Genomic DNA, 26806 nt, shown 5'->3' with positions numbered 1-26806 from the left:
TCAACAGTCCGGGGTCTCCGTTGTTGTATTTTATGCTTCATAATGCGCCACACATTTTCAATGGGAATCACGCTGTTGTAACACGTGCAGAATGTGGTTTGCCATTGTCTTGCTGAAATAAGCAGGGGCGTCCATGAAAAAGACATTGCTTGGATGGCAGCATATGTTTCTCCAAAACCTTTCAGCATTAATGGTGCCTTCACAGATGTGTAAGTTACCCATGCCATTGGCACTAACACAACCCCATACCATCTCAGATGCTGGCTTTTGAACTTTGTGTCCATAACAGTCTGGATGGTTTTTGGCCCAGAGGACACGACGTCCACAATTTCCAAAAACAATTTCAAATGTGGATTCGTCAGACCACAGAACACTTTTCCACTTTGCATCAGTCCATCTTAGGTGAGCTCGGGCCCAGAGAAGCCAGCGGTGTTTCTGGGTGTTGTTAATAAATGGCTTTTGCTTTGCATAGTAGAGTTTCAAGTTGCACTTACGGATGTAACGCCGAACTGTATTTACTGACATTGGTTTTCTGAAGTGTTTCTGAGCCCATATGGTGATATCCTTTACACACTGATGTCAGTTTTTGATGCAGTGCCGCCTGAGGGATCGAAGGTCACGGTCATTCAATGTTTGTATTTTTGCCTTGCCGCTTACATGCAGTGATTTCTCCAGATTCTCTGAACCTTTTGCTGATATTATGTACCGTATATGATGAAGTCTCTAAAGTCCTTGCAATTGTACGTTGACGAATATTGTCCTGAAACTGTTCGACTATTTTCTCACGCTCTTGTTCACCAAGAGGTGAACCTCGCCCCATCTTTGCTTATGAATGACTCAGCAATTCAGGGAAGTTCCTTTTATATGGAATCATGGCACCCACCTGTTCCCAATTAGCCTGTTCACCTGTGGGATGTTCCAAACAGGTGTTTGATGAGCATTCCTCAACTTTCTGTCATGAACGGAACAGCAGAAGATAGGACCCAAAAATGTACGACTCCAAAACAAATGGACAGTTTCAAAAGAGAGGTTCAATATACAGGCAGAGGTCGGTACACAGGCGGGCAATCCAAAAAAGGCAACAGTATCCAAAAGCGTGAGGCAAAACCACATTCTGCACATGTTACAACAACGTGATTCCCATTGAAAATGTGTGGCGCATTATGAAGCGTAAAATACGACAACGGAGACCCCGGACTGTTGAACCACTGAAGCTGTACATCAAGCAAGAAAAAAAAAAAAAAAGAATTCCACCTACAAAGCTTCAACAATTAGTGTCCTCAGTTCCCAAACGTTTATTGAATGTTGTTAAAAGAAAAGGTGATGTAACACAGTGATAAACATGACCCTGTCCCAGCTTTTTTGGAACGTGTTGCAGCCATAAAATTCTAAGTTAATGATTATTTCCAAAAACAATAAAGTTTATCAGTTTGAACATTAAATATCTGGTCTTTGTAGGGTATTCAACTAAATATAGGTCGAACATAATTTGCAAATCATTGTATTCTGTTTTTATTTATGTTTAACACAACGTCCCAACTTCATTGGAATTGGGGTTGTAGATATATTAGATATGGCTAATGTTCATGCAATGGCTGTGATTGATTCTGTCTTGACCCAGTTTCATAATTGCTTGTTTTTCCCCATAGAAAGCTCTCTGGTTTCTTGTTGGTTAGTCCTGTAACTAGTATAAAACAGAAATCTGAAACTGAGCATAGACGTTCAATGCTGCCGTACTTATTGTTTGAATTATCAATGTAACACACACCTTGTTTCTGACAAGTACTGGCTGTGGAATGGTCCAATGAATCCAAGGTTAAACATTTTGTTCATAAATCCAAAAAGGATGTTTGGCGCAAACACAACACTGCTCATCACCAAAAGAAAACCATAACTACAGTGAAGCATGGTGGTGGTTGCATCAAACTTTGGGGCTCTTTTTCTTTCAAGGTGGCGGGGTTTATGAACAGTTCCAACTACCAGTCAGCATTAGCACAAAACCTTCAGGCTTCTGCTATAAAACAAAACAAATGTCAGGAAAAGCCTACGAGAAAAGCTGAACTTTTGGGCGTTTAATCAGAGGCACTTTAAATGGTGGCAGTTGTGTGTTGAGTGTTGACCCCAACTTAACATGGTTTTGAATGTTATTAGTTAATTCCGAACATAGCCACATCCTTGTTATAACAGGGTGTGCAAACTTGTCTCAGTTGTTACCTTATTTTGTTTTTGTTTTAAACTTTACTTTCCCTCTAAAACATATTCCCCCCCCCCAATTGTGTTATATCTGTTATACAAATTCCTTGTGTGTTTTTTGGACATACTTGGCAAATAAAGATTATTCTGATTCTGATAGGTCGCATTAAAGATTGGTTTTTAATCATTTATCTTTGGGGCGGCACGGTGGACAACAGGTTAGAGCGTCTGCCTCACAGTTCTGAGGACCGGCCCCGCCGGTGTGGAGTTTGAATGTTCTTCCCGTGTCTGCGTGGGTTTTCTCCGGGTACTCACGCATGGTAGGTTAATTGAAGTCTCTAAATTTCCCCGAGGTGTGAATGTGAGTGTGCATGGTTGTTTGTTTATGTGTGCCCTGTGATTGGCTGGCGACCAGTTCAGGGTGTACCCCGCCTCCTGCCCAATGATAGGGCTCCAGCACTCCCGCGACCCTATTGAGGATAAGCGGCTCAGAAAATGGATGGATGGATGGATTTATCTTGGTCTCATTTTTTTATATATCACAAAAGCATGGCTTTTAAAGGGGAGTGAGTATATTTTTTATATTTCTCTATTTTGTGAGGGGTTGAGCCCCTTATAGTGCTGAGCCAATGGTGAGTACCATGACAACTAGGGACGCAACTATGAGCTGTATGTTGAGCAGAACCCTCGGTCTTGAAAAGCATCAAACAACACTAAATTCAGCTCCCCTTACCTTTTGCCTTTGACATGTTTCAGACAGTGAAGTCAAGCCATGGATTGATAATAGCAGATCATTTATGGTTGTGTCAAAAACCTTTGGTATTCCCAATAGTCATTAATTTTTGTGATGACGATGGAAGTGATAATTCAAGCCAATGCAGCAAAATGTGGTAGTACTCCACCAAAGCAATCATGCAATAATGACTGATGTGGCGCTACTATGACATTGATCTGAATATTGTTCTTGGCACCAAAGTAGCAGAGAGAAGAGCAAGACAGTGAGGAAGTCCAACAGTGTTGTTCCATTAATTCTTGCTCAGGGCCTCTCACTTGGGATATGGGAGAGGTCAAAGGTGCACTAGAGGGAGTCTGTAAGCATGCTTAAGTCATCTGTACAGAGTTATTCGCGGTGAGGTGAAAGCAACTTGGTCAGACAGGGGACCAATCAGATTCCAATGTAAACATCATGGCGTTGGCTCCAGAGGACTTTGTCCAAACATGGTTGCTAATTGCATCTGTCTTCATTTTCCGCAACTCACTGTACGACACCAATGAAAATGAAATCTAGATGGAACAGGAACTATTTCAAAACCACAGCGAGCACCTCAGTCTTCCCTCATTTTTTAGTCTATAACTGTTCATTTTAGAGATTGCCAACTCTGATTGCTTCTGTCAGAAATCAAAATATAATGTCGACGAAGTGATTCTACTGGAAAGATTTTTCATATACACGGACTGCATAGCAAAATATACTTTATATACACACACTCTACCGTTGTCCTGAGTGTGATAGGTGTGGAAACGTACTTAAGCACCATTCACGTGGCACAATTTTGGTTTTCAGAGGGCTGCAACTGATCTTCCATACTGTGGCATTTCTGTAGCTCCAATCAACACAGGCGCCTTATGTCATGGGCCTTCTATTCTGCCTTCACCACACCCAGCTGCATCTTAAAGTAATAGACAGATTGTTCACACAGCACTTAATGTCACACACAAACCCAGAACATGAGGTCTGCTTCTTACAGATCATTATTTATTGAAGGCTTGCCCTTCATCGCACCTTGGCAGCTTCCAGCTTAAAGGTCAGTGTATGAATATTTTAATATAATTAGTTTAGTAGTAAGGCGGCATGGTGGACGACTGGTTAGAGCGTCTGCCTCACAGTTCTGAGGACCGGGGTGGATATCCATCCATCCATCCTATATATCCATCCATCCTCAGAAAATGGATATCCATCCATATCCATCCATTTTCTGAGCCGCTTCTCCTCACTAGGGTCGCGGGCGCGTTGGAGCCTATCCCAGCTATCATCGGGCAGGAGGCGGGGTACACCCTGAACTGGTTGCCAGCCAATCGCAGGGCACATACAAACAAACAACCATCCGCACTCACATTCACACCTACAGGCAATTTAAACTTGTCAATTAACCTACCATGCATGTTTTTGGGATGTGGGAGGAAACCAGAGTGCCCAGAGAAAACCCACACAGGCGAGAACATGCAAACTCCACACAGGCGGGCCCGGGGATTGATCCCCGGTCCACAGATCTGTAAGGCAGACGCTCTAACCAGTCGTCCACCGTGCCGCCTATATATATATATATATATATATATATATATATATATATATATTGTGAGAAAAGAAGATAGATAGAAGATATATATACTAGAGCGTTATAACATACGCATATATTAGAGCGTTATAACGGACGTTAACGGACTGGGGTTCAATTCCCGGCCCCGACTGTGTGGAGTTTGCATGTTCTCCCCGTGCCTGCGTGGGTTTTCTCCGGGCACTCCGGTTTCCTCCCACATCGCAAAAACAAGCATGGTAGGTTGATTGAAGACTCTAAATTGCCCGTAGGTGTGAATGTGAGTGCGAATGGTTGTTTGTTTATATGTACCCTGCAATTGGCTGGCAACCAGTTCAGGGTGTACCCCACCTCCTGCCCGATGATAGCTGGGATACGCTCCAGCACGCCCGCGACCCTCGTGAGGAGAAGCTGCTCAGAAAATGGTTGGTTGGATGGATATATATATATATATGTGTGTATATATATATATATATATATATATATATATATATATATATATATATATATATATATATATATATATATATATATTCAACAATATAATTTCATTTTCTACAAAATACTGTTGCATGTAAAAAATTCTGTTCTGTCTCGAGGCTCGAAAGCATGTTCTGACGTGAGACCACGCCCACTAACAGTCACATGACTCAGGCCGCTCTTCCCAAGGAAAAGATGGCGTCGGTTTCAGAGCTGTACGATGTAGGCTGGGAAGGTAAGACGAATGATAATTGTTACAGAATCCGTATGTGATTGTCTTGAGGTAATGCGGTGCTCTTTACGTGAGAGACGTTCGTTTATTTTATGGTCTGAAGAGACAACATACCAATGTGGGAAGTAGTTCGCCGCTAGTAATAACAATGTTAGCTTTCGCGTCGTAATCCTCACGATTTACTCAAGGTAAATAGCCGTCACTTTTACTTAAATATTGTTGATTTTTAGTTGATTATTGCATTACAAATTCATGTTGCAAATAATTAAACGGTTTCCGTTGCGCGCACGTCACCCTTATCTTTAATAAGCGACTGGTATTGCTATATTTAGCCATAGCTGCAGTGTTGTGAATGTCAGACATTAATGCAAATGTCGTGCTAGTAATTTAGTAATATAATGATAATTGTAGTGTGGTGATACTGTTTTTCGAAATTCCCCAGGTAAAACGTACAAAGCCGGATGGTTACGTAAACTATTATCGGTGAAAATTTGTTTGCTCGCGTATGTATATTTTGTTTTATTGCAATTGTGCATATCACCTGCTGTTCCAAATCCATTCACATCTGAAGAAAGTTTGTTGACTAATAGACGCAGCAAATTCGAGTGGTCTGATTCATTTTATGTACTGTGTCTGCAGAGATGCGAGACAAGCTGCGCAAATGGAGAGAGGATAACTGCAGAAACAGTGAACAAATAGTGGACGTTGGTGAAGAGCTCATCGGTGAACATTCATCTAAACTGGGGGATGACAGTAAGTGCATCGTTGATAACTAATTGCTCATTGGAAGTTGACTATAGCAGTTAGTCCATCAATTACATTTCTTTTGTAATTTAATATGAACACTGAAGGAGAGATGCAAACTGTATTAAAGTGTGTTAAGTAACAACTCCTATACGGACATTCAGACATGATAACTGCCATACAGTATTTCCTCAAAACCTGACTTCTGCTCCAGTAAGTCAACGTGGCCAGATATGTACCAATCTAAACTATTTTAACACTAATCGGACACACGCTTTGAAACTACAAGTGTGAGGCAGTGTAAAGCAAAGACTTTTGGCTCATCAATGCTGCAGGCAGGATATTCATTTGATACAATTTCCAACACACACACACGCGTTGGTGCATTGACATGCAAGGTAATTTTTTTTCCGTGACCACCCTTGTAACTCCATCCATCCATCCATCGTCAACACCGCTTATCCTGGTTAGGGTTGCGGGGCGCTGGAGCCTATCCCAGCTGACTTCGGGCGAAAGGCGGACTACTCTGAACTGGTCGCCAGTCAGTCACAGGGCACATATAGACACGGACAACCATTCGCAATCACATTCACACCGTCACTGAGTGGGAACTGATCCCACGCTGCCCACACCAAAGTCAGGCGAGTGTACCACTACACCATCAGTGACTTCCCCCTTGTAACTCCAATTAGTCGTATCTCAAATCATCTTTCCCCATTGAAATGAATAGAATTGCCATGAATGTGTTGAATTACCACATTGCGCTCCTTCTGATGTGTGCATCCTGGCCACCAGAGGCCAGTACAATACATAGAGATGTATATCGGGACAACGCTCACAACTGTTCAGTTAGCTGCAGTAATAGTAGTCATTTTTTGCAGACGATAAAAAATATATGCCTGTATTTGTTTTATTGTCTCTCCACCAGTTACTGTTTGTATTCAAATAGCCGTTGCTCATAAGGTCATAACACTGTGACATTGATGGTAAAAGTTAGCCTGTCTACATTGTTTTGCATTATGTGTTAGCAAGCTCGTGAGCTTTCCCAAGGAAAACTTAAGTGGTTGTTTTAGATGCAAAACAATTATCTTTTATTTTATGTTTAGTTTGATATTAAACCTATTTAAATGTGAGTTGAGTTGAGTTTTCTGCCATCGCCCTGTGCTCGTATCATACATTTTTGTCGAAAGTCTTGGCTTGTGTCTAAAAAAACTGCTAAGGCAGGTAACTTGTAAATCAAGGTACCACTATGTGTGTGTGTGTGTATGGCTTGACAGCTTGCTGGGATGGCTTGGTACCATCTGTCCATCCATTTTCTTATCCTCAGTAGGGTAACAGGTGAGCTGGATCCTGGATTCCATGAGCTGGTCGCCAGCCAATTGCAAGGCAATCGCTTGGTACCCACATAATTTTGCTGTGAAAGATCATGTGACAGGCGGCACGGTGAACATGTGGTTAGCACATCTGCCTCACAGTTCTAAGGCCTGGGGTTCAAATCCTGGCCCTGCCTGTGTGGAGTTTGCATGTTGTCCCCGTGCCTGCGTGGGTTTTCTCCGGGTACTCCGGTTTCGTCCCACATCCCATTTTTATTTACTTTATTTATTTATTTATTTTAATGTAATTTATTTTATTTATTTATTTTAATTTAATTAATTAACACCTCTACCTTAAAATAAGCAAAATTAGGGCAATGACAAATACATATTGCCCATTTGAGGTCAACTCAGCGGGAAACCTCCTGACTTCCTTCTCGGCTGTTGCGTCATCACTTTCAAATATGGGATGGCCGCACCCCATTACTGTTGTCGTCAACATCCTTTCACATTGAGCAAGTGCAGTATGAAAAGGCATTTACAAATGTCACTTATTGTAAATTGTATAGTAGACATTGATAAGGGTAAGTACTAGTAAATCGGATGTAAAGGCATATAAAGAATCAGAATGATACACATCTATTTACTCAAATGTCACAAATATTTGAATTTATGACTGAGAAGTCTGGAAATAAGGGTCTGGAAAAAGTATGGAATTTTGAAATCTCAAATATGTCGGGACCCTGAGCAAGAAAGAAAAGATGTACAAGAAGTACATTGCACAAAATAGAAACCAAAATTATTGTACATATATTAATTAATTAATTCATTTTCCGTGCTGGTTATCCTCACTAGGGTCGCGGGCGTGCTGGAGCCTATCCCAGCTACCTTCGGGCGAGAGGTGTGTGTGCCCTGAACTGGTCGCCAGCCAATCGCAGGGCATATATGAACACACAACCGTTCGCACTCACATTCACACCTACGGGCAAGTTTAGAGTCCTCAATTAACCTACCATGCATGTTTTTGGGATGTGGGAGGAAACCGGAGTACCCGGAGAAAACCCATGCAGGCATGGGGAGAACATGCAAACTCAACACAGACAAGGCCAGATTTTAAACCGGGTCCACGGAACTGTTAGGCGGATGTGCTAACCAGTCGTCCACTGTGCCGCTGTCCATACATACACTATCCAATTCAATCTATCAGCAATGTTATTTGTTTGTTTGGAAAATAGTGGTGAGTTTTAATTTTGACGTTTGAGATATGATTAATCTGATTTAATAGACTTGGTTGTTTTTTGTTCCCAGGGTTAAAAAAGAATTGGTGAAGTCAAAATAAACCATAGGCCATAAATGTCAAACTTGGGCCTGGGGGCCAGATTTGGCCCACGATGTAATTATATTTGGCCCGCAAGACCATATTAAATGTGTATTAGAGCTGGCTTGCCACTATATATAGCACATCCATCCATTTTCTACCGCTTATCCAAGGTCGGGTCGCGGGGACAGTAGCTTTAGGAGGGATGCCCAGACTTCCCTCTCCCCAGGCACTTCATCCAGCTCTTCCGTTGCCGGGGTTTCACAGGCCAGCCGAGAGACATAGTCTCTCGAGCGTTTCCTGGGTCGTCCCGGGGGTCTCCTCCTGGTGGGACGTGCCCGGAACACCTCACCAGGGAGGCGTCCGGGAGGCAGCCGAATCAGATGCCCCAGCCACCTCATCTGGCTCCTCTTAATGTGGAGGAGCAGCGGCTTTACGCAGAGATCCTTCCGGATGACTGAGCTTCTCACCCTATCTCTTAAGGGAGAGCCCGGACACCCTGTGGAGGAAACTCATTTCGGCTGCTTGTATCCTGGATCTTGTTCTTTCGGTCACGACCCACAGCTTGTGACACTAGGTGAGGGTAGGAACGTAGATTGACCGGTGAATTGAGAGCTTCGCCTTTCGGCTTAGATCCTTCTTTACCGCAAAGGACCGATACAAGTCCGCATCACTACAGAAGCTGCACCAATCCCCCTGTCGATCTCTTGTTCCATTACTCCCAAACTTGTGGACAAGACCCCAAAATACTACTAATACTACAAAATACTTGAACTCCTCCACTTGGGGCAGGATCTCATCCCCGACCTGGAGAGGGCACGCCACCCTTTTCCGACTGAGGACCATGGTCTCAGATTTGGAGGTGCTGATTCTCATCGTACCTCATACTCCCGAAGTACACAGGACTCCCCGAGGAACATGGTCGAACGCCTTCTCCGTGTCCACAAAACACATGTAGACTGGTTGTGCAAACTCCCATGCACCCTCGAGGACCCTGACGATGTCCACGCGATGTTGCAGAGGCGTGGCAACCAGGATAACCCCACAACATCCAGAGCCTTTAGGAACGCCAAGCGAATCTCATCCACCCCTGGGGCCTTGCCACCGAAGAGCTTTTTAACCACCTCGGTGACCCCTACTCCAGAGATAGGAGAGCCCGCCTCAGAGACTCCAGACTCTGCTTCCTCATGGGAAGGCGTGTCGTTGGCATTGATGAGGTATTCGAAGTATTCACCGACTCACAACGTGTGTGTGTGTATATATATATATATATCATATATATATATATATATATATATACATATATATGCGCCACTAATATTACAAATCCTAGAATGCTTTGTTAGTGTGTTGGCCCATCACTTCTTGACGGCGAGCACCCATTCCCTTTCTGTTGCAGTCGTCGGTGAAGCTGGCACTTCACCTTCCCAAAATTGGGAATGTTCACTGAAGTAAAAGACTGTTTGTCATGTGCGGAGCAACGTGGCTGTAGGAAAGAATATAACATACTTTAATTTATTTATATATATTTTTAATGCCCTTTATCAACTCCTAGGCAGGGACTGTTAGTAGTTTGAGGTTTGGATTGTTATTGAAGGACATTCTTATTTTTTTGTTTTTTGTTGTTGTTGGCCTTTGAAATTAGATTTACTTAAGAAAGAAAGGTAGTTGGAGGTAGATAAATTGAAGATAGAGAGAAGATAAATAGATGATAGAGAGAATAATTGATGTTATCTATTTAAATACAAAACAACAAACAAATACCACTGATGTCTTTTATCGCAAAATTTATTTTATATATTCCAGATTCAGTGATTAAGCAAAATTTAAGTTTGTTGTCATATGATAACCTTTAACGCTACATTTCTGCAGAAAAGGGAAACGTGCACATCGCAGTGATTTGGCCCGCGACGTTGTCCCAATTTTTAATTTTGGCCAGATGTTTTTTATGATGGTACGTTAAAATCTCATATGCAGGTACTTTGATTCAGGCTGCAACTTTGTTGATGTATTAAGAACATTAAAATGGTGAATATTGAAGCCATAATTATATACTATAATTATCATTATGATAATGATTATGACTCAGACTGTAAAGTTCTTGACACATTTTTCAAAATATGGCATTTCAGACAAATGTGGACAAATTGTTCTGGAAGTGAATTTTTATAGGTTGGCAGCTCTGCTAAAGTGTCGGTAAACATTGGGTTGCGTGTGTGAATAAATGCTGACAACGATGAGCAAAGGGGACGATGCACAGTTTCGAGAAGCAGTCCTATTGGTCGACTTAAGGTGATATGTCAGATTTGGGTTGTCCTTCATATTGTCACACTACATGGAAGATATCCCAAAAAAGACTTCATTTTGCCTTTGTAGGGCCAAGTCACTGGTTGTGGATTTTGTCACACTTAGGGATGTCCTGATCCAACCTTTTCACTTCTGATCCGATACCAATATCGGTCCAATCCGATATCAGCAATATTCATACATACTTATTTTGTAGTACGGAATGTTAGAAAAGACTTGATAAAGTGATATGACTCAGATAATTAGTATGTTACCCTGTATTTTTTCATATTGCAATTAGGCTTTACACCGATTTTATTGGCCTTATCGTATTGGCCTTATCATATCGGCCATCGTGCACAGTATATTTGAATCCAAAAGCTAGTTTATTTTTAGCCTTGTTGCGTGTCTTTTGGCGTAGTCCTGTAAATATCTGACGGCCAATAAAGTTATTAAAAAATATATATGTCGGCGGTGTGGAACAGACAACACATCTAAGACAGACAACACATAATGCCGTAATCAGACCACAAGACAAATTTGCTCTTTCACGATTGCACTATGTCAGACTACTGCAACAAAATCTTGTATTCCGATACCAACGCATTCCGTTTTTTCTTATCACTGGGCTTCATCATGTCAACGCAAACGCGACCGGATACACTCGTTACCATCGCGACGACAACAATAATGGTTTGTGCCGTGTTTGTAAGAACAAAATGGGGGAAAACGTGTGTTGGTCGTTACAGGTGCTCAGGCGAGGACGTTCGTTTAAGGCTTGCTTGACGTATGCTCACATACCTTTGATATGATACGTCTCGCAAGCAGGCACCAAGCAAGCTAGTGGTAGCACGAACGGTTGTACGTAAACATGCCGCTGTTCTGTTGAATCATGCTCTAAAGTTTCGGTGTGGGTGAAATAATTTAATTAAAAATAAAGTAATTGAATTAATTTTATCACCCATTATTTCTGTCATGTTGTAATGTTGGTTTGACGTGACTGATTAGAATACACGCTCTGACGAGAGCAGTGATTTCCAACCTTTATGGACCCAAGGAACATATTTTACAATTGAAAAATCTCACGGCACACCAACAAACAAAAATGTCACAAAATGTGGATACATTAATTACTGTATTTACTTCCTGCCATCTAATAGAAGACCATTCATTTGTTCTGTCTGTCACTATGCCTCACTGGGATAAATAGAGGAACAAAGATGCATTATTTATTGTAAATATAATTTATTGAGCAATTAAGTACACAAGCATATACAGTAAATGAACAGGTCATTTAAATAGACACATTCCTCCATCATGTGATCGGATCGGTGATCGTTTTTTTAAACTCGCTGAACGGCCCCAAAAATCCAGAACGTGTAAAGCCTAATTGCAATATACAGTGGTGTGAATGTTTACCCCCTTCCTGATTTCTTATTTTTTTGCATGTTTGTCACACTTAAATGTTTCCTGTCAGCAAACAAAATTAAATATTAGTCAAAGCCAACACAAGTAAATACAAAATTCAGTTTTAAATGTTTTTTTTATTATTAAGGAGAAAAAATATCCAAACACACATGGCCCTGTGTGAAAAAGTGATTGCCCCCCAACACCCCGTTAAAGCATAACTGTGGTTTATCATACCCAAATTCAGTTTCTCTAGCCCCACTGAGGCCTGATACTGGCACACCTGTTCTCCAAAAAATCCTGAAGGAAAATGTCCGGCCATGTGTTCGTGACCTCAAGCTGAAACAAACTTGGGTTCTGCAGCAGGACAATTATCTAAAACACACCAGCAAGTCTACCTCTGAATGGCGGAAGAAAGACAAAATGAAGACTTTGGTTGGAGTGGCCGAGTCATTAATTTATATTTCTCTATTCTGCCATCCCTGACTGTGCAGTGGAGTTTTGCAGAGAGCTAACAATTTTCCCAATGAGACGCAAAGTGTTCTTCCTTTAAACTGTTTTTCTCACCTTAAATGTTCAATCAAACTACATGTAACACAGCATCACTGCCTTTGTCATTAGCATAACATAAGTCCTCTAGCTTAATCCTAACATACAATGGGAAATGCCATATATGGGGTAAAATTGATTAGAATCATAATTTCTTCAACAAACATTGTAGTAACGCATACAAATAGAATTTACAGCTGTACTAAAAGGCATATACATTCTGCTCTGTGTAACAATTAGAATTGCCGAAGTTCTAGGTTGTATTGTATTTAAAGGCACCTTTCAAAGCAGACAAGGATGCTGTACATCAGAAAGTAAGGTAAAAAAAAAAAATTAAAATTAAAAATAAAACAATAAAAAAAAAGTAATAATAATAATAGTTTGTGTACTACATGCGGCATGTAACCTAGTACAGTACGGCTTATGTGTAAACAATTATGCAATATATATATATATATATATATATATATATATATATATATATATATAATTTTTTTAATGGATTAATATGGGTGTTATTCCTGAATATAAAATGTCAAGTTTTAATGAAACCCTTTAATTTAAAGCGGGAAGTCTACTATTAATTTAAAATGATTGTTTTAATTCAAATTCATTGTGGTAGTGTATAAAGGCAAATTTGTATCGTTTTATCATCCAATACTTCTGCACCTAACTGTCAAATGTGTGGAAAAAAAACTCGTTTTTCATAAATGCTTGTAATCTTCTTATTTGCATCATGGAAGTGTGCAGAGGTTAAGATGTTTCGCATTCAGCAGTCTTATGTTTTTATGTAAATATTACAAGTCACAAAATGTTGCCCTGTTGTACGAAGCAGGGTGTTAACACAGCCTCTTTTGTCTCTTCTCTGCACAGTATGGATTATTTATGAGCAGGTGATGATTGCGGCGTTGGACTGCAGTCGGGATGACTTGGCTCTGGTAAGATTTTATGACACTTCCTTACACACGCAAGAGCTTCAAAAGCAATCATTCTTGGTCTCACAGCCATTCCCACTTGCAGCATCATCTTTGCCAAATGTGTAAATACCGTTTTTATTTGGCCAAACGGTATTACTTTGTCATTCGGAAAAAAAAGTATTAGTTGTGGGTTGGAATAAGATGGTATAGCACATAAGTGAGTGACCTTCATTTATAGACTTTATAGACCTTCATTTATACGGTATTTAAAAGAGAGCGTTCATTTAAAAGCACCATATAGAAGGTGGTTGATGCTTTCATGGCTCTTTTTTCCCCCCAATAATGTGGTTTTTTGATGTTGTGGTAGGGACCGGAGGGTGTTACGTTTGCTAAAATTCTTGGATTGTTGTTTTTTGTGCTGCTCTCGATTGGCGAATACAACAGGTGCACTCATATGGACCTGGTTGAAGTGGTCAGGAAGTAATGCGGATGATTGCCAGTGATTGGTGTAATCTATTTTTACGGCAGATAAGTGTAGATAGAGAAGCAGTGACATATAACGTGTGAATCGTAGATGGGTCAGCTGAGAAGAGAGAGAGTTGCACATTATGGATTATGTGCTAAAACCGAGGTGCCCCAGAGAATTTGGGTGGACTCCATCTGGCCCAAAAAAAAAGAAATTCCAGAAAAGATTAAAATCGTCAATTTAAAAAAAAAAAAAGAAAAAGGTTGAGTTGACCGCAAAGCGTGTGGCAGCCAGGTATTTAAACCTAATAGTCTGCTGAAACGCTCCAGGCAATGAGACTGCACAGGCAAAGGGCTGCTGATCCAAGTTGAGAGCCCATATGTTTTCAACAGAGCAAAGAGAGTGTTAGTCCCTTTTTGTTTGCTCCAATGGTTGACGTGTTGTCTTTTTACTTCCCACATGGATGATGATCTGAGACACGGATGGAGGAAGGGAGTCCAACAGGTCAGGAAGAACATCAACTATGCCCATAACCATGGCTCCAGGATAGCACCGTGTGATGGCATTAAAATAACGAATATGCCTAACAATCCTGCTTCCCACTATGAGAGGGTGGGGGCGGCGGACAGAGGATGTGGAGAAAGACCATCAAAAGAAGCAGGAGACGCATCGTCCGCACCGTTGCCCTGCCGCGCATGTCGTCGACATCGCGTGTGAGACCGAACGGCAGTGGGGTGGCTGGTCAAGGATGGCACTGGCAAATGACATTGCTGGTGCGGCTGAGCGATATTGGGGTGGCTGGACGAGGATGGTGCAGGGGAATGACGCCAACGAGGTGGACCACCACCATGCCGGGACACCGGATCCTTGAGCAGACTTTGGTGCCAATGTGAAACCAAGCCGTGAGAGGAACCACCCAGTTCGCCATTATCGGCAGAAGACGACACCCCCTTCACTGGCGGGGCCCAAGATGCTGGACCAGGGGCCAGAACGCCATAGCCAGGAGTCATCTCAGGCTGTGCAGACAAGGACGTGAGAGCAGCGGTGTCATCCAACAGGGCAGAAAATCTGCCAGCTGTGGGGGAGCAGATTTGCTGCTCTTTTTGCCACGGGAAACCACCTCGACCCAGGTGGTCTCATGCAGCGTAGGTTGAGCAGGACAGCTCCAGGCAGGTAACCGGATCCAACCTCAGTGTATCTGCCAAGAAAGATGCAGCCCTCCTTGTCGCTGGTCCACTAGGCTGCTCTGCCAAGATTACGGCGGAGAGTTGAGAGAGGCGAGTGGTCAAGCTGGCAATCATGGACTCCTTTCCCCAGAGCTCCTCTGACAGCATATGCAGGGTTCGCCACCTCGCCAATGGCTAATTGAAACGGATATTGGGAAGCAAATAGTGCCCATGTTCGCCACGCTGGCGTCAAAACTCAAAAGCCCTTCCCGATAAAGAAGTGAGCGCACTCATCCTGCCGTGTGTGAATGGCTTTATGGTTGAGTTTTTCTTTATTACCGCAATGTAAAGTTGAAGTGTCGATGTTCAGTGTGTCCTGCAATTCACATTAGCTCTCGCGACTCACTAGCTGCCTTCTTCATCAATGCACGAGCTGCTAATCCCACTTTGGTTGTCATGTCGAGCAGTGGCGCCGGCTCGAACCAGGGCCGTATGTAGTCATTTGGGGGCCAAAGACAAACAAAGTCAGCCCCCCTTTATGTAATTTAGACCACTTTGTCCTGCTTTTGCAATTTGCTGCAATTCTCTGACAGGTAAAGTTAGCCTAATAATATTTACCACCAAAGATTTAGAAAATTATCTTCAACTAAAAGGTTGAAGTAATTTGAGTAAATTCTATATGACGTCCTTAAGATTGTTCTTGATGATTATCAAATAGGTGAATCATCTCAACACTTTTTTACTTTAATTGAAAAGAACATGAACATGGTGGCACGGTGGACGACTGGTTAGAGCGTCAGCCTCACAGTTCTGAGGACCCGGGTTCAATTCTTGGCCCCGCCTATGTGGAGTTTGCATGTTCTCCCCGCGACTGCGTGGGTTTTCTCCAGGCACGCCGGTTTCCTCCCACATCCCAAAAACATGCATTAATTGGAGACTTTAAATTGCCCGTAGGCATGACTGTGAGTGCGAATGGTTGTTTGTTTCTATGTGCCCTGCAATTGGCTGGCAACCAATTCAGGGTGTACCCCGCCTCCTGCCGATGACAGCTGGGATAGGCTCCAGCAAGCCCGCGACCCTAGTGAGGAGAAGCGGCTCAGAAAATGTATGGATGGAGATCATTAACATTTAATATAGTTTACTATTTGAGCCGCTTTAAAACGCACATCTTGCTGATGAAAAGCATCACTCATCTCTCTCCACTTTATCTCTATACTCGGCTGACACTGACAGCAGTGCTACTGACGAGCATTATTATACAATAATAAATTTTTACAGTTAGATCAATAAGTCAATATTCTACTGTGATGGAACATTTTTCTTTTTTAAATTCAATAGTAAAATAAAGATTTGTTCCTCTTCTCAATTCATCATAACATTTAGGCCTGGCCTACAGGAAAGAGTTATTTGTTGGCTATATCCAGTGTTGTGTTGGTCCTACTATAGAATCATTTATTGTTTAGTGAATAATGCTAAGATAAGATAACAAACTTCCTCCTGAAAGATCACATGCTAAAAATTTAAAAGAAACAAAGCAAAAAACTCGCAGTTAAGATTTTTTTTTGCCCATACCGTTCAGCCATATGCTTGATTGATGACTAGGTAGTTTTAATTTTGCCCACATCGTTAAGGCTTATCTGTTTCCCTCCCAGTGACAAGGACTGGGTAATTGTGGCTAAAGGTTTAGCCACATAAACATGCTATGTTGTGGCTAACTACACACAAGTGTGGCGAGGAGATTTTTATATCGTTTAGCCACATTTGCTAAGAGGTTTCAATGACCCAGTGCCAACTCTGCATATGTCATCTCGAAGGTGGTCTTATTTGTCTTCTTTAGCACGTCATCACGATCATCACAATGATCGGCAGGCATTTCAGTATCATAGCAGCAATGTATGGGACTATTATCAGCACGCAGGCTAGCAACACGTTGGTATACTAGACTGCGGACAGCTAGCATGGAGGCAACCTCGTCCGCCGGCAAACGCCACGGTTGTGGGAGGAGGAAGTCCGTGAGTTCAATGATCAGACAGGATCGTAGAAGCTTTGAAATGTCTACAAAAATGTCTATGGTCAATGATAGATCGAAAACAATATGCACACCACTACAGATTCTCGTCCTTCCGACATTGCGTTTTTATGTTTTATTTTTCCGTCCCAGCCAACAAAAGACTCATCTTTTAGAAAAGGCGGAACTCTGTTAGCAGAATTAGTTTTCTACGGTGGCCCAGAAGTGCAAAACACAACAGCAAATAACTAATCACAACGAGAAATAACTAAACACTAGAGCAAATTAAAAAAACACAACAACAAATAACTAATCTCTATGACAAATAACTAAACACAACAGCAAATAAAAAGCACAGCAAATAACAAATCAGGACAAAAAACTAAACACAACAGCGAATCAAAAAACACAACAGCAAATAACTAATCACGACAAATAAACACAACAGCAAATAAAAAAAACACAACAACAAATAACTAATAACAAATAACTAAACACAGCAAATCAAAAAACACAAAAGCAAATAACTAATCACAGCAACAAATAACTAAACACAGCAGCAAATCAAAAAGCACAACAGCAAATAACTAATCACAGCAAATGAAGAAACACAACAACAAATAACTACGGTAATCACAACAGCAAATGAAAAAACACAACAGCGATAAAAAAACACAACAGCAAATGACTAATCACGACAAATAACTAATAATCACAACAGCAAATAAAAAAAAAACACAACAACTAATAACAAATAACTAAACACAGCAAATCAAAAAACACAAAAGCAAATAACTAATCACAGCAAAGGAAGAAACACAACAACAAATAACTACGGTAATCACAACAGCAAATGAAAAAACACAATAATGAATCACAGCAACAAATAACGGTGACAGAACCAAATTATTCCCAGCGAACAAACCGTAAATGGTCGATGACTCATTTAGGACAAGCTTGTCTTACTTTTGCAACCTCACAGCAAGATGTCTTCTTCTTCAGTAGTTCAAGGTATGCATAACCTAATTGAATACTGCATACAGTTAGAATAAATGTACTTTGTATGTAATTTCCTGACTGCGTTTTAGTTTTAATGTTCTAATGTAGCGCTTAAATTTCATTCAGAATGATCTTAAAAAGATCTTCAAAAGTCTTCCTGCACAAACCCTGTTAAGATTTTTTACAGATTAAGCAGTTACCAGGGACAACAAGCTCACCCATGTGGGCAACCAGGGTAAAACATAAACCCAATTATATATTTGGGGTAGTTTGGGTTGGACAGTGTCTTGTGAAAGCAAAGTAGGCCAAAATATCAAAATTGCAATTTTTTCTTTTGTGCATGCGAATGGAGCATAAAATAGTTTAGTAGATGCAGCCAACTATAATTGGTGTCTCTCATCTGCCCACATCCTTGCAGACCTGTCTACAGGAACTGAGGAAGCAGTTTCCAGATAGCCACAGAGTGAAGCGATTATCGGGCATGAGACTGGAAGCTTTGGAAAGGTAAGCATGGAAGAGCGGAAGAGGGGGCAAAAACATCGCTTTTGTGAATTGTACTTAGGGAGGCTTGAAATCAGAACCCATTTAAAAATTGCAAAGCAATAGTCTGAGTGTGTGTGTGTGTGTGTGTGTATATGCACCGAAAGGCTTGAGGGTTGGGTGTATTTATGTTGGATCACCCAGCATTCATTTACTGAATTGGGTAACGTGCAGAAAGCTTTTTCGCTGGGTAGCCCTGTATAGCCCTTGAGTCGGAGTTCGGGATTCCCGGGAAGGAAGTGGTCAGATCCCACTGTTATTCTCGGGGTCCCTCAATCTCTGTTTTTGTCTTTCCTGTCCGGTTTTGGTCCTGGTACAAATCAGTGTGTCTTGGCCCTGTAAGTACTTACGTCACTTCACGTGTTTTCCCTTCATTCAGTGGTTTATTTTATTTACAAATCAAAAAAATTTACGAAAAAAAAATTTTTTTTACTTTAGTCTTTTGTCAGATTAAGTAACCTAAACACACTAGTTAATTGGTAGAAAAAAAGGGTACACTTAAGGTTCAAACAGTAATTCCAACCCATATGTCCCCCCACCCCACCATCCAACCACCACCACCAAATGAGTGGCTTGCGTCACTGACCCATCTGAAATATTCTTAAGTGTTGCAGTGTGTGCACTGGGACACTGTGACTGGACACTCACTGCCTTTGACACCTAAAATATTAGTGTTTCAGTTTTGAATACAAAAAAAAAAATACAAATTGACAAGATTGTTATGTACCTGATGGAATATGACAGGTATAGTGCACATGCCATCTTATGTTAGTTTATTTACTGTATTTCTCTACTGTATAATTTGGCATTTAAAAACTTGGCTCTTACATAATCATGTTCGCTTAAACCATCAGTTTTGGGTGACCAAGTTCACATGTAGTGTCTTGTTATTGGTCAAGACACAGACAGCCAAATCAACAACTTGGCTGCAAATCTAAGCACATTTTTCATGGAGCAATATGATCTTGTTTAAAGGTGAATCAACCTGGGTACAATTAAACAAATAGAATTTTCAAAACAGAGGGCTTTCTTTGCATGGATTTCTTGACTCATTGTGAAGTGATACTAGACTCTCACAAGGTTGACTGTGTAACCAGCAACCTACACTTAAATGAGTGTTTATTTCATCCTTAAGATCACCACTGATTACTGTATAACCTTACTGTAATCATAGAAACATGCATGCTGTATACAGAAACTTGATTCTCCCAAACTGTTTGATTCCCACACCATCTAATTTTATAAGATTGAAAGTGGATTGTGTGAAAACTGAGATTTTTTTTTTCTCTTTTTCTGAAGGTACGATGAGGCCAACAAGCACTATGATGCTATTCTTCAAGATGACCCCACAAATACGGTAAGACATTGATTGCCAACCAGGGTGCCATGGCAACCTAGTATTCTACGAGAGATCATCAGCGGTGCTGCAGAAAATGAATCCAATTTCACTTAATTTGTCAGAAAATTATAGTTTATTCATTTTAAATATACTTTTCCGCATCTATCTATGCCAGCAACATATAGTGACAGGCAGAACAATTAAATGCTATTGAATTAGATGGCAGAAGGTACAATAAACCTGTGTTTCAACCTGTTGCCATTTCTGTAACAGAACAAGTCCTGGCTTCCTGCATGTACAATACCTTTGTGTTCAATTAAACCGGCCCAGATTTCACACTGAGGAAGTAAATTTAAGTAAATTGGGATGAGATCATCATTATTTCAGTAGTCATAGTTTGACAGTAGTTTGACATAAAAGCATGAATGAGATGAGTTCTACATTTCAGCTTTTATTTAGAGGCATTTCATTGATATCTGATACACAACTTAGAAGAAAGCACCCATTGTTTGAGCCCACCCATTTTCTCATTTGAACATGTGACTGATGGGTGTCTTTAGTTGCCAGTGTGTGTCCAATTACATTGGATATCCAAACAATAAATACTGCTGCATGTCTTTGCTCAGTTTTAGAAGTGGGTTTACATTGATACCACTTCGAGGTGTAACCAACGTGAAAATCAGAGAGTTGTCTATGGTGGGGGGAAAATCAATCTTGAAGGTAATAGAAGATGGAAAACCAGTCAGCCATTGTACAAACATTGACCATAGCCAGCACAACCATTTGGAATGCCCTGAAGACAAAACCAATCACTGGTGGACTAAGGCTACATTCACGCTGCAGGGCATAATGCCCAATTTGGTTTTTTTGTTAAATCAAATCATTGTATGTAGTCGTTCATGTTACAAAAACCAATGCAACTTCTACTGTGGACTGAACAAGTCTATGACGTCACATGCATGCACACAAAACAGGACATCACATTGCACATCTGCACAACAGGGCAGCCAAGGTTAATCAACTAGTCAGGATTAAGGTGATGAAATGGTTAACAATTACTTTAATGGTCAACGCTGTCTTTTTTTAATTTTTTTATTTTAAATGTATTTATATTTGGAAGTTTTATATATTTTTTATATATATATATATATATATATATATATATATATATATATATATATTTCTGTGTGTGTGTGTATGTATGTATGTACATATATAAATATATATGTATATGTATGTATGTATATATATATATATATATATATATATATATGTATATATGTGTATATGTATGTGTATATATATTATATATATATATATATATATATATATGTATATACACATATACATATATATGTGTATATGTATATACACACATACATGTATGTATATATATATATATATATATATGTATATATATGTGTGTATATGTATATATATATGTGTGTATATGTATATATATATGTGTATATATGTATATATATATATATATATATATGTGTATATACGTATATATATATATATATATATATATATATATATATATATCGCACTACTCGTCACTTTAAACCGCATACACTCCTTGAAGTCTCGGCGCCCTTTGCACAATGGTCATTGCACCGGACTATTGCAATATTAGTCATTCGAACTGCTCTAAGTGCTAGAGGACGCTGCATCTTTTTGCACAATTGTCAAAAAAAAATGTACCGCCATTACCAGATAACTAGCAACCCTTTACTGCTCAGTGACTTTTTTTTTTGTTTTTTTGTTTTTGTGTCAATGTCTTTATGTCTCAAAAGTGTTCTGTCAATTGACTGTCTGTTGTCGTACTAGAGCGGCTCCAACTACCGGAGACAAATCCCTTGTGTGTTTTCTGGACATACTTCGCAAATAAAGATGATTCTGATTCTGATTGTCGTGTTGGAAGGTGAATCAACGCCCTAGTCAAAGTTCCAGAGCACTCTGGAGCAAGTTCTCTTGAAGAATTTCTCTATATTTGGCAGTTGTCATCTTACCCGCTATGCGGGCTACTTGCCCAGTTCCTGCAGCAGAAAAACAGCTCCACAGCATGATGCTGCCACCAACATGCTTCACAGTAGGGATGTTGTTAGCCAGGTGATGAGCAGTGCCTCTTCTTCTCCAGATATGACGCTTACAATTCAGGCCGAAATGTTCTATTTTGCTTTCATCAAACCAGCGAATTTTGTTTCTGCAGGTCTGAGAATTCTTAAGGTGAGAAGTGGCTTCCGTCTGGCCACTCAACCATAAAGGCCAGACTGGTGGAATGGGTTAGCAATGGTTGACCTTCTGGGTGGTTCTCCTATCTCTGCAAAGGAACACTGGAGCTCCGCTTTAGTGACCATCGGGTTCTTGTTCACCTCTCTGACCAAGGCCCTTCTTCCTCAGTTACTCAGCTTGGTCGGACGGTCAGATCTAGGAAGGGTCCTGGTGGTTCCAAACGTCTTCCTTTTGCGAACAATCGACTGCTTTTTGAGTGCCACAGTGCTTTTGGGGACCTTCAGTGCTGCTGAAATTCTTTTGTATCCTTCCCCAGATTTCTGCCTTGACACAATCAGGTCTCGGAGGTCTGCAGACAATCCCTTAGACTTCACTGGAAGATGCAAACCACTCATTAGCAAGAAGAAGAGGAAGGCCAGGCTGCTCTTTGCCAAAAAGTACAGGGACAAACCTCAACAACAGTTGTATTTACATTATGTACTGGTTATGCTGGGAAGGAGAGTGACAAGAAATTTGGGGGCTTCTCGGCACGTTTGCTAAAGGAAATGGTCATCTATTTTGTTCGACGCTAGTACCACTCTAATGAGTACTGGGGTTGTGATGGAACAAAACAGACCATTGGTCCTCTGTTCGTGGGGTGTTAATCATAGACCTTTCCCTTTCCTTTCCCTTTGTTAGTGGTGTAGTGATGGAGTGTGTTGCAGAGATTAGCTTCATCATTTAGTCAACTATCTTGGGCCAAGCAATTTCTCCTGCAGGTTCAGGAGTCAGCTGGGGATGAGTCTGAGAAATGACGGAAAATTGGTGACCACAAGGAAGACTTGCTAAGCATGCCAGCATGCAAAGCAGAGATTGGAAAGTGAGCTGTTGTAATTATAGGCTGTGGAGTAGATGTGGTACCCATTAGCCAAAATTGTTGAATCAACAAAAATTGCTCAAGGTTTTTCTTTCTTTTTACCATGACGGTATCCAAATTAAAAAAAAAAAAAAAAAAAAAAATCTGATACATTCCATTGCTTTTTATCTTCCATTGCCCATAGCAACAATCTGGCAAAACTCTTGTATGCAAAGGTAAATACACTTCTTAAAAGGAATTGCCCTTCTTCCTGAATTTTTTTGGTTGTTTTTTGTTTTTCCTCTTCGGCTGTTAGGTCAAGCAGAAAGGAGGATCTGTACAGTGTCACAGTGGACTGTTTAAGATGGCACTGTGATTTCTTTGAAATCTGATTGATATTTATTGAGAATTACAGTCATTCAGTAGATCAGAACAAAGTTTTTTTTAAGGGGAGTGACAAAAAAAAAAGGAGAGAGGTAAAATGTAACTAAATAATATCGGAAAAGAAGTCAACAAAAGACAAAGCACTAGCTGGAAACAAGATGAGGAAAGTAAAGCATTGTATACCTAGTACAATGACACATTGGATTCGAGTGTTGTTTGGGTCAGTAGTGCTACACCCTGTGAGGGAAAGACTGGACAATCTAGTACAGGACTGGACAGGAGGAAAGCATGCAGGATGGGGTCGTGGACCCGGCTGGTTTCCTGTAAATTTAAGATTTGCATATAACAAAACAAGTTGTAACGATATACCAGTTATAAGGTTTATGTAACATTTTGTCTATATCATTTTCTTTGAATAGTAAAGTCAACTGCAACACAGCGGCTGAGTTTTTAGCACGTCTGACCCATACTTCATCCTTTCTGTGTAAAGTTTGCTTTTTCCAGCTGTGCTTGTATGGATTTTCTATGGGTACTCTGGCTTCTTCCCATATTTCTAAAACAAAGACTCTAAATCAGGGGTGTCAAACTCAATCGACAGGGCTCAAAACCCTCAAACCACACCTTAGGTTAGGGGCCGACGAGGATAAACATTTATTGAACAGACTAAAATTTGGAAATAAATATAATTTGAAACGGTATACGATATTATTCCAAAATAAATCAATTTAAGCTTAAAGTCATAGTCTGCGACTTCTGGCGCCCCCTAACGCTTGAATTCAGCATTGCAACAAAGCCTTCCTCACTTCAATATGACTGAGGCAAAATGCTTGTCTGGCCACCTCCTCTTTACAAACCTGCATGCTTTCTCCTTTCTCAATGGCTCAGTCGACCTGCGCACTGTCCAGATATGGGCCTGCCCATTCATAGGTAAGATACATCATTTCGGCTATGTAATTTTAGCGCGCCACCAAGTGATCCAGCACAGGAATGTCAAAAATGATATTGAAAAATACAGCAAGTGAACACCCTTATGCTTGAACATGGTGTTTGTTATGGACAGTCCGTGGTGAGTACAGAAGTCCAATAATAGAACACCACTCTGGTTCTGATCGGGGTGGTGGTTCCTCCAAATCACGCCCTTCCAGGTCTCGCTATCATTGCCCACGTGAGCATTGAAGTCCCCCAGCAGAACGATGGAGTCTCCAGCGGGAGCGCTCTCCAGCACCCCCTCTAAGGACTCCAAAAAGGGTGGATACTCTGAACTGCTGTTTGGTGCATAGGCACAAATAACAGTCAGGACCTGTCCTCCCACCCGAAGGCATAGGGAGGCTACCCTCTCGTCCACCGGGGTTAACACCAAAGTACAGGTGCGGAGCCGGGCAGTAAGTATAGCCACACCTGCGCGATGCCTCTCACCATGGGCAACTCCAGAGTGGAAAAGAGTCCAACCCCTCTCAAGAGGACTGGTACCAGAGCTCAAGCCGTGTGTGGAGGCGAGCCCAACTATCTAGTCGGAACTTCTCGACTTCACACACCAGCTCGGGCTCCTTCCCTGCCAGAGAGGTGACATTCCACATCCCTTGAGCCAACTTCTCCAGCCGGGGATCAGATCGCCAAGGTCCCTGCCTTCGGCCACCGCCCAGCTCACACTGCACCCGACCCCTATGGGCCCTCCTTTAGAATCATGCTATCAGAGAGGTACCGGTATTAATTCGACAATTTGTGGTTTTAATTTACAGTGTTTTTCAGTTTGACTGAACTGGACTGTTTACTGTATAACTGTTGTCGTGTTTCGTGTATAAGGCGCATTACGCACTATTGACTTTTGAAGATTTTTGTCACGGGAAAAAAATCTAGATATGTATATATATATGTGTGTATATGTGTATATAAAAATCAATAGTGTGTAATCTGGAATATAGTAAAAGTTTGAAAATTTCTTCACAGTAAAACGATATCCATGAATAGATGTGTTACAGTACAGCCATAAATCTGTTTTAAATCTTGTGATTTATAAGTTTTCATTATATTTAGGCACATATTTAAAATGCTATAACTCATCTTCTCCTATATTGTGTTTTAAGTATTTATGCTCTGATACACTCTGTTTTAGTTTTAACACTGCGGCTTTATGGAGGTATTTTCCACCTCCCATGTGGCCATTGGCACCTGAGCCATATAGTTGTTAAAATACTGTTTTAAGTCAGTTAGTCCCCTAATCCCATAAATAGTTGTTGAAATGTGAATGTTAATCGAGCTCACGTGTATTTATTCCCCCTATGCAGCTTTTGTTTAGTGATTTTTATTGTCTTGAACCGGGAGAAAATGTGTTATCCAGGCATCTCTAGTTTTGTGCAATACGGCTGACGTGCCAATGGTCACGTGGGATGGAGAAAATACTTCCAAAAAGCCGCAGTATTAAAACTAAACACTAGGGTGTACCACAATATTAACTACATTATTTTAGAACAGGTAAACCTCAGTGTGAATAATATTACTGATCAGAATTGATTAGAAAAACAAATTAGGAGAGGATCGCCACTAACATTTATTGCACATAAATATATAAATAGATGGGAGGTCATGGGTGCGCATTATACATAGGAAGAATAGTTTTCCTGATTTATTTATTTATTTTTAGTTTTGGGGGTGCGCGTCATACTCAAGCGTATTATCCATCCATCCATCCATTTTCTACCGCTTATCCGAGGTTGGGTCGCGGGGGCAGCAACCTCAGCAGGGACGCCCAGACTTCCCTCTCCCCAGTCACTTCATCCAGCTCTTCCAGGGGGATCCCGATGCGTTCCCAGGCCAGCCGAAGGACGTCGTCTCTCCAGCGTGTCCTGGGTCGTCCCTGGAGTCTCCTCCCGGTGAAACGTGCCTGGAACACCTCACCAGGGAGGTGTCCGGGAGGCATCCGAATCAGATGCCCCACCCACCTCATCTGGCTCCTCTCGATGTGGAGGAGCAGCGGCTCTACTCTGAGATCCTCCCGGATGACCGAGCTTCTCGGCCTATCTCTAAGGGAGACCCGGACACCTTGCGGAGGAAACTCATTTCGGCCGCTTGTATCCGGG

General features: G+C 41.1%; 1 protein-coding gene across 1 annotated transcript in view; it reads left to right on the top strand.

Moving 5' to 3' along the window:
- Positions 1–5146: 5146 nt before the first annotated feature.
- The window catches only part of emc2 (ER membrane protein complex subunit 2), a 46405-nt gene continuing 24745 nt past the window's right edge, over positions 5147–26806 (top strand). Inside the window, exons 1-5 of the mRNA XM_061673848.1 lie at positions 5147–5223; positions 5860–5973; positions 13711–13775; positions 18812–18897; positions 20233–20290. Of these exons, the coding sequence (XP_061529832.1) occupies positions 5154–5223; positions 5860–5973; positions 13711–13775; positions 18812–18897; positions 20233–20290 (393 nt within the window). The 5' untranslated portion in view covers positions 5147–5153. The remainder of the gene's footprint in view (positions 5224–5859; positions 5974–13710; positions 13776–18811; positions 18898–20232; positions 20291–26806) is intronic.

This window comes from Phycodurus eques, chromosome 4 (assembly GCF_024500275.1).
Source record: "Phycodurus eques isolate BA_2022a chromosome 4, UOR_Pequ_1.1, whole genome shotgun sequence".
NCBI classification, from domain to species: Eukaryota; Metazoa; Chordata; class Actinopteri; order Syngnathiformes; family Syngnathidae; genus Phycodurus; species Phycodurus eques.
Note: the sequence above shows the minus strand (reverse complement) of the source record. Positions and strands in the feature narration are given on the sequence as shown.